Raw genomic sequence first — 8,022 nt, forward strand, 5'->3', positions numbered from 1 at the left:
CCTGGTCTACAGAGTGAGTTCCAGGACAGCCAGGACTACACAGAGAAACCCTGTCTTGAAAAACCAAAAAAAAAAAAAAAACAAGTTCTCAGTCCTGGGCACAGCTCACTTGTCTTGGGGTCATGTCCTCTCTCCTGTGCTGACCTGGTCAGGCCAGAGTGCACTGAGGTCTCTGCTTTCTTTCAGGGAGCAAAGCTTGTATTGGCTTGCAATCCAGCAGCTTCCCACAGACCCTATAGAAGAACAATTCCCTGTCTTGAATGTGACCCGGTACTATAATGCCAATGGGGATGTGGTGGAAGAAGAAGAAAATTCCTGTACCTACTATGAGTGTCATTATCCTCCTTGTACAGTGATTGAAAAGCAGGTATGGTATCTACACTGAGTCCTTGGTTACTGAACACCTCTGCCCAGCAGTCTAGATGTCCTTGTAGACTCCTAGGTAGTATTGGGTGAGTCACTAAGGTGGCTCTTCCTTTCTGTTGTTCCATCCAGACAGTATCTAAGCCCTTCAGCCACAGTACCTGTATAGTTTTTCTTTTTATGTTTGTGTGTGTGACTTTTGAGACTAGATCTCTTTTTTTGTTTTTTTGGTTTTTTGTTTGTTTGTTTTTTGTTTTCTGAGACAAGGTTTCTCTGTGTAGACCAGGCTATCCTGGAACTCACTCTGTAGCCCAGGCTGGCCATGAACTTAGAAATCCGCCTGCCTCTGCCTTCCGAGTACTGTACCACAACTACAGATTTATCTTAAATCTGTAAACCAGCCTACGCTGGAACTCACGTATATATATATATAATACTGAGTCAGATATCACCACAATCCTGGTTCAAACATCCTCGTGCAGGGATTATAGGAATCACCATGTCTGGCTTTTTTTCAGGGAGAACAAGTGCTGGGCTTCAGTCCAGGGTCTTGCATGTAGACAATACACTGAACCTCACTCCCACATAGGGTTTTATCAGGTTCTTCCAGATGCTGAGATAGTAGTTTTCATACGTTTCTTTAGTGTAATATTGAAGCCACGGTGTGCTGTTTCAGCTTCGAGAGTTCAACATCTGTGGGCGTTGCCAGGTGGCTCGATACTGTGGCTCTCAGTGCCAGCAGAAGGACTGGCCTGCCCACAAGAAGCACTGTCGGGAGAGGAAGCGTCCCTTCCAGCATGAGCTTGAGCCAGAGCGATGACGGGCTGAAGAGCTGCCACTGCTGCAGGTTCAGTTTCCAGCTCGACATGAGCACAGCGGAAGACAGACTGTCAGTTGAACCTGGAGGTGCCAAAGAAGCCAGCAATGGATCCTGAGCAGCTGCCATAAGACCTCACAGCAAGGAGCAGCCTGTGGGGACAGTGCCCCTCCAGTTTTCACCTCCAGCAGAGACAACGGGGAGGCTCCCTAGGACCTTTCTCATTATTTATATGTTAATATGTTTGTAAACTCATGTACAGTTTTTTTGGGGGGGAGGCAAGGGGAGGGTTAGCAACTTCAAATAGAATCATTTGTTGTATTCCTCAAATGGTAAACAGTCACCACTCAGCTAGAGACTGTCGTGTAGTTGAGCTTCTCTCCTGGAGAGTGGGGGGTGGGGGGGTCCCACTGAGAGGCTTGCACAGAGTCGTGGGCAAACAGGCAGAGTAAAGGGGTAGCATCATCCTCGTGGCCAGTCTCTGCTCCTCAAACCCCTGTTGTCCAGCCTATATTTTCTTTTTGAACTTCCTATGTAAACCAGGCTGGCCTCGAACTCACAGATCCGCCTGCCTCTGCCTCTGCCTCTGCCTCCGCCTCCTTACGTGTCTGGTTCAACATTTTTTGAAAGGAACTAATTATAATGAAACTGGTTTTAATGAATGGACTGGAAGGACCTGCCATCATTCCAGGTTGGCCTGTGAGGAGCAGAGTGTGTTAGCAAGGTGTGCAGAGGAGGCTCTGCTCTCTTTGGTGGTAGGTACTCTGGAGTGTCCCAGTAAGTTGGCTGCTTGTCTTAGTTTCTATTGCTGTGATAAAGCATGAGCAAAAGCAACCTGGGAAGGAGGGATTATTTCAGCTTACGGTTTCACACTGCAGTTCTCTGAAGGAAGTCAGGACTAGAGCTGATGCAGAGGCCATGGAGGACTGCTTTTTACTGTTTGCTCAGCCTAGTTTCTTGTAGTACCCAGGATTGCCCGCCCAGGGGTGGCATTCCCCAAAGTGAGCTAGGCTCTCCCAAATCAGTACTTAAGAAAAATCAGGACAGAGTAATGGGGCCATTTTCATAATTGTCCTCTCCCAAAATGATATGATTGTATTAAGCTGACATAAAACTAGCCAGCAAAGTACTATATATCCCTATGTTGGTAAATTTCAAGCACACTTTCAAGCACAGAGACCCTTGGAGCCAGTAGTAAGCTGCTTCCCCTGTCCCAATTGTGGGTTGAAGTAATAGTGGGATAGACAGCCAAAGTGAGGCTTCATTCATTCACTGCTGAGCTGTGGTCTTCAAGATAACTGTTCTTTGGGGGATTCACATGTCTGAGGGCTGTTTGGCATCATGATCACTGCAGAAATGAATTCACCATGGCTGGAATCTTAGCTGTCTCAGGGTATGGCCTCTCTTGTTCAAGCTTTCTACCTGACTGCTGACCGAGGCAGCTCTCTGGCTTGGTTGGTCTGCAGGTCCCTGTTAAACCCTTCCCCATTGCAGCATATCTATCACATTCTTGATTTTCTGTGAGTTAAATGCTGTCTGGCTCAGCACAACCCTTTGATAGCCTTAGACTTGTGAGTCCAGCTTCTATGGTTCTTTTTGCATTTATGCTAGCTACACAGTGGCGTAGAAGGGAAGATGGCTGAAACTCAAGATGGCACCATCCCTTGAATGTTTAAGCTTGGAGAGTTGCTATGTTAGATCTGTGTCAAGAAACGTCCTTTCTGTTCTGAAGGTTATGGTTTTTAGTTGGGATTCCTACTCAGACCCCATGTTGAACATCAATCTGATATCACTGGGAAGGGGAGAGACATGTATATATTGTAAACTATTGCTACAGGCAGCAGCCGACTCATGCCTTCAATGTCTCCACTTGGATAAACTACTTTTAAGAGGCCAGAACTGTTGTAAAGGGTCAAGTTTCTTGGGATGAACCATTTAGACTACAATCTTGTAGTGATGCTTGAATCTGAATGACCAGGTGAGCACTTGGTCCTGTCATCCCCTTACCCGCAGAGGGTGCTTTACTGTCAGCTTTGCATTAGAAAATTCCACCTAGAGACTACACAGGGTTGAACGACTGACCTCAAGTCACTGCTGGTAAAGGTTATGGTATACACTGGGCTTGCCTGTGGATTTTCCCCATCAAATCTACACTTGCTAGCACAGCTACTGTTGTGCAGTGAGGTGGGGTCTATCGGGCCGATTTGTTGTTTACTCTCCATATCTGTTACCATCCCATTCTCCCTTTGGTTATCCCTGCCTCTTGTTCTTGTAGCTGTTTAGGCTGTTCTAGGAATGTCATAGTGGTTCAAAGGTGGGACCCTTACAGCCAGGCGTGGTGGCGCACTTGGGAGGCAGAGGCACGCGGATTTCTGAGTTCGAGGCCAGCCTGGTCAACAGAGTGACTTCCAGGACAGTCAGGGCTATACAAAGAAACCCTGTCTTGAAAAACAACAACAAAAAGGGACCCTTAGTCTTGTAATAGTGTGTTGGGTGTGCTGGAGGGATTGGGGTCTTTTCAGAATTCCTTAGGTGCCCCTTCTGCTTCAGCTGCTAACTGGCCTGCAAGCTAGGCTATATAGCCATATTCCTGCTTCAGTTCCAGGGCTGGATACCCAGGTGTCCTGTGAATTTGCTTCCTGGAGCTGCTGTCATGAAGTGCCAAAAACTGGGTGGACTAAAACCAGATTGTTGTCTGTTGGGTCTGTCTCATGGTTTAATCAAGGCATTTGCTACCGCGGTCACTGCAAGTGCTGGGGAAGAGGGTGCTGCACTTCTGTTTGGTACCATTCTGGGTTCACTTATCCATTCAATGTCTTAAGCTATAAAGGCACACATTAACTCTTCTGCATGTTTCCAAAATTTCCTTTAGATGAAGGCTACATTGGATCAGAGCTTACCTGGATCAGTATTTTGTCTCTGTAGAGACAAGACCACATATCCAGGGTTGGAGATAGCTTAGCAGTTAAGAGCACTGGCTGCACTTCTAGAGGTCCTGAGTACAATTCCCAGCAACCACATGGTGGCTCACAACCATCTCTAATGGGATCTGATGCAATCTTCTGGTGTGCTTCTGAAGACAGTTATAGTGAAATTAAAAATCAAAATAAGTGAAAAAAAATTTTTTTAGAAGACCACAAATCCAAGGTCATGAGTTACTGGGGGCTGAGTATTTTTGAGACATAGCTGGATTCACAAGGTCTAAAAGCCTGGTCTCCCCAAGCCTGTTATTTACAATACAGGAATTTTCTTGAAGGCTTCTACATCTTTTTGAGATCAGGTTTTCTTCCACTTTCCCTAAACGATTGATTCTTGCTCCCTGCACTTGGCACGATTGTATCGTGTTCGTGTGGTCCTCCGGCCTGTAGGCGGCGCAGCGTCTCCATACCGGAAATCTTCCGAGGGTCGGCAGTGACTGAGGGAAGTGGAGAGGGAGTGTCGCGCATGCACTTTAGGTTCTGGCTCAATGGCGGGTATCCGCGCGGGGAGGTTGCGAGCCCTGCAGGCTGTGGACACTGAGCTTACCGCGGACTCGGTGGAATGGTGCCCAGTAGAGGGTTGCCAGCATCTGCTGGCCTGCGGAACCTACCAGCTGCGAGCGCCCAGGGACCAGGTGCCTGACTGGGAGGGTGAGGCCGGGGCAGTATAAGAGGGACTGCTAGCCTCAGAGGCCTAGACAGAACTAGTGGGAAGGGTAAAGTGTACCTTCCGGGATCGTGCCTATTTCCGGAAGGTTTCCTGAGCATCCAAAACAACCACTTAAGAGTAGAGTCGCGGCAGTGTACCTGCAGGTAGGTCAGGACTGTCCTGCTTGTACTGACTCTGGGAGCGCTCCCTTGTTCATTGGACACTTGTCAGGAAAAGAGATTTTTCTCAGAAATTGAAAGTATCTACCTTAGAAGCTATTTTCTGCTTTGGCCCTCTTTTTTGCTCCAGTTAGGTTTCCCATCCTTTGTTACCTCAGTATCTGAAATAATCAGAGAATATTCTGTATATTCTGTAGCCTGCACTGGATAGCAGTGAGCCTCAAGTTCGTTTAGGTCGTCTCTACCTGTTCAGCTTCAGTGAGGACGACACAGCTAAACCTCTGCTTGAGGTCCAAAGAAGGGATTCTTCTGCTGTCCTGGACATGAAATGGTAGGATTTGGGTAACCCTTCCTGGTCTGAAAGCCTGATGCCCTTCAGTGATACAGTGAATAACTGAACTCTGTGTTCTGTCATTTGTTGTCCTTGGGAGGTAGAAGACTCTGTATTTGGGGTTTCCCTGGTCAGTTTCCCAGGCCCAGAGTCATGGTTAGTCTGGGAAGCAACCTGAGTTCAAGTTGGACAACCTGAAAAGCCTTTGTTTGGAGACAGCAGTTGGCTCTAGTTTGGTTTTGGAAATGAAATAGAGTTCTTCCGAGCTGTGTGTGAGTGCATACTTTTATCTGTTCTCCCACAGGTGCCATATCCCAGTCTCTGGCCATGTGCTTTTAGGCTTGGCAAATGCCAGTGGATCTGTAGGGCTGCTCCGCCTGATGGAATGTGAGGTCAGTGGTAAAAGCTTACGTTTCAGAGGGAAAAGAACCAAGTGGAGAGTGTTGAGGAGGAAGCTATGCTGATACAGATATTTTTGTAGAATGATCTTTCATGGTAGACTTTGTCATAGATATTTTAAGAAGTCATGAAGTCAGCTGGGCAGTGGTAGCACATGCTTTTAATCCCAGGACTCTGGTGGCAGAGGCAAGCAGATCTCTTGAGTTGTAGGCCAGCCTGGACTACACAGCATGTTCCAGGACAGCCAGGGCAACACAGTGAAACCTGTCTCAAAAAACAAAAAGAAAAAAATCATGGAGTCTATTTTAAGTTGTACAGGGTTCTTGTGAGATGAGGCCACCTGGAATATCCAATAGAAAGGTGTCAGTAGGTCTGGGTCTCTGTAGGGAATGCAATACAAGCCGGTCTTGGGTTTATACCAAGGCTAAGAATACCAGTAAATTTCGCATGTGCATGTGCCGTGCCCACATAGGCCAGAAGGAGGTGTCAGGTTCCCTGGAGCTGGAGTTACAGGCAGTTGTTAGCTGCCTGATGTGGATGCTGGGAACTGCACTCTTTCCTAAGGAAGGGCAGGAAGAGCTTGAGCCGCTGATCCATCTTTCTAGCTCAGAAATGATATATCTTAGAGGTTTCGGGAGAGCTGAATTCCTAAGTGATCTTCTGCCCATATGTTTAGCAAAATGATTCTACCTGATTATTAAGAGGAAGATCTGTGGGGACAATGGGGTACATCAACAAAGTGCACACTGCCCTAGTTGGGGGTGGTGGTGGCGGGGACACACACCAATGACTATTGCTATAATGGGGTCTGGGTAAAGATCTAGAAGATGCTGACTGGTGGTAACCGAGAACCTGGGTGGGAAGTCTTGTTTCAGGTCTGTACAGTGGAGTCTTGTCCTAGAAATAAGGGAAGGAGGACTGGGCCCAAGGGTTAGATTTCAAGGCAGGGGCACAAAATCCAAGAAAGAACTTTGGTATAGCCGGGTACTATACCAGCTTTGGTACTCCTGGGGAAGCCAGACACTATTCAGGTAGTTTAGATAATAAAACTCACATAGACAAGAGAAGTAGCTTCTCTTTAGGTTTTTGTTGTTGTTTTACTGGAGGAGTTCAAGACAGAATTTCTCTCTGTAGTTTTGTAGACCAGGCTGGCCTTGATTTCACAGATCTGCCTGCCTCTGCCTCCTGAGTGCTGTGATTAAAGGTGTGTGCTACCACCACCTGGCTGAGAAATGACATTTTAGTGGCTGTTGTGGCTTCTGAAATGGAAGCAGTAGAACACTGCTATTTTCCTTGTCTCCGGGAATCTAATGGGCCAGGAAGGCAAGGGTGACATAGAGTATGTCCCAGTAGTGGTCTGTGGAACCCACAAAGGTGGTTCATGTATCTAGGAGTACACAGAGGCAACACTGAGAAACCTTGTTCCCAAAGGTTATGTATATGGCAAAGTTCTCAGGGTATTAGTTCCCATGTCCTCAGGTCATGCCTTGGACATGGGAACTCACTGGTAGGTGAAATATTCACTAGAGCACAGTGGCAGACTGCTTGCCTAACATGCATGAGGCATCGAGCTTCATAAACTGCCGGGCGGTGGTGGCGCATGCCTTTAATCCCAGCACTTGGGAGGCAGAGGCAGGCAGATTTTTGAGTTCAAGGCCAGCCTGGTCTACAAAGCGAGTTCCTGGACAGCCTGGGCTATACAGAGAAACTCTGTCTCAAAAAACATAAAATAAGTAAATAAATAACAACAAAAACTCAGGCGAGGCAGAGCCCACCTCTATACCAAGTGCTTGGGGAGCTAAAATGAAAGGATTGTTTGAACTTGAAAGTTCAAGATGAATCTGAGCAATTTAGAGGAGACCCTGTCTGCAGAAACAAACAAAAGTAACTGATGTCCTTTGCTCATGTAGGGAGCACCTTAGGGATTGGAGGCTTGCTTACACAAAGGCATCCCTTTTCTCTCCAGTAGAAGAGCAGTTTTACTCTGCAGCCAGTATCCAGCCTCACCCTGGATGAGAGTAGTCTGTCCTTGTCACTGGATTGGTCCACTGGGAAATCTGTCAGGTAAGGGCTTGGTTTGGTTGGGATCTGAGTCTCTTGAGGAATATTTCCTGTATCTATTCTAGAAAGGATTAGAGCTCCTTCTGCTACCTTGGTTCCCCAAATCTGTATATCACTGTCAGTCCTATCCTTAAAAATTGAAACTTGTAGCATTTTGAACTGTTAGTGATGATGAGAAGATGAGGTGTTTAAGAGAAGCCAACCATGGTTTCAGTGATGAACTATGTGATAGTTTCATCCTTGGT

General features: G+C 46.9%; 2 protein-coding genes across 6 annotated transcripts in view; both read left to right on the plus strand.

Moving 5' to 3' along the window:
- Window positions 1-1,536, plus strand: part of Zmynd19 (zinc finger MYND-type containing 19) — an 8,090-nt gene extending 6,554 nt beyond the window's left edge. The window contains exons 5-6 of the mRNA XM_021193685.1: window positions 187-367; window positions 1,040-1,536. Of these exons, the coding sequence (XP_021049344.1) occupies window positions 187-367; window positions 1,040-1,183 (325 nt within the window). The 3' untranslated portion in view covers window positions 1,184-1,536. The remainder of the gene's footprint in view (window positions 1-186; window positions 368-1,039) is intronic.
- A 3,054-nt stretch (window positions 1,537-4,590) lies between these two features.
- The window catches only part of Dph7 (diphthamide biosynthesis 7), a 9,898-nt gene continuing 6,466 nt past the window's right edge, over window positions 4,591-8,022 (plus strand). For 2 of the 5 annotated variants that reach the window (XM_029537003.1, XM_029537004.1), the window contains exons 1-4: window positions 4,646-4,793; window positions 5,184-5,317; window positions 5,622-5,709; window positions 7,686-7,780. In XM_029537003.1, coding sequence (XP_029392863.1) covers window positions 4,647-4,793; window positions 5,184-5,317; window positions 5,622-5,709; window positions 7,686-7,780 — 464 coding nt within the window. In that variant the 5' untranslated portion in view covers window position 4,646. Of the gene's footprint in view, window positions 4,794-4,877; window positions 5,318-5,621; window positions 5,710-7,682; window positions 7,781-8,022 lie in introns of those variants that run through there. The other 3 variants (XM_029537005.1, XM_021193998.2, XM_029537006.1) reach the window with 3 other exon arrangements.

Source organism: Mus pahari, chromosome 3, assembly GCF_900095145.1.
Source record: "Mus pahari chromosome 3, PAHARI_EIJ_v1.1, whole genome shotgun sequence".
Classification (NCBI taxonomy): Eukaryota; Metazoa; Chordata; class Mammalia; order Rodentia; family Muridae; genus Mus; species Mus pahari.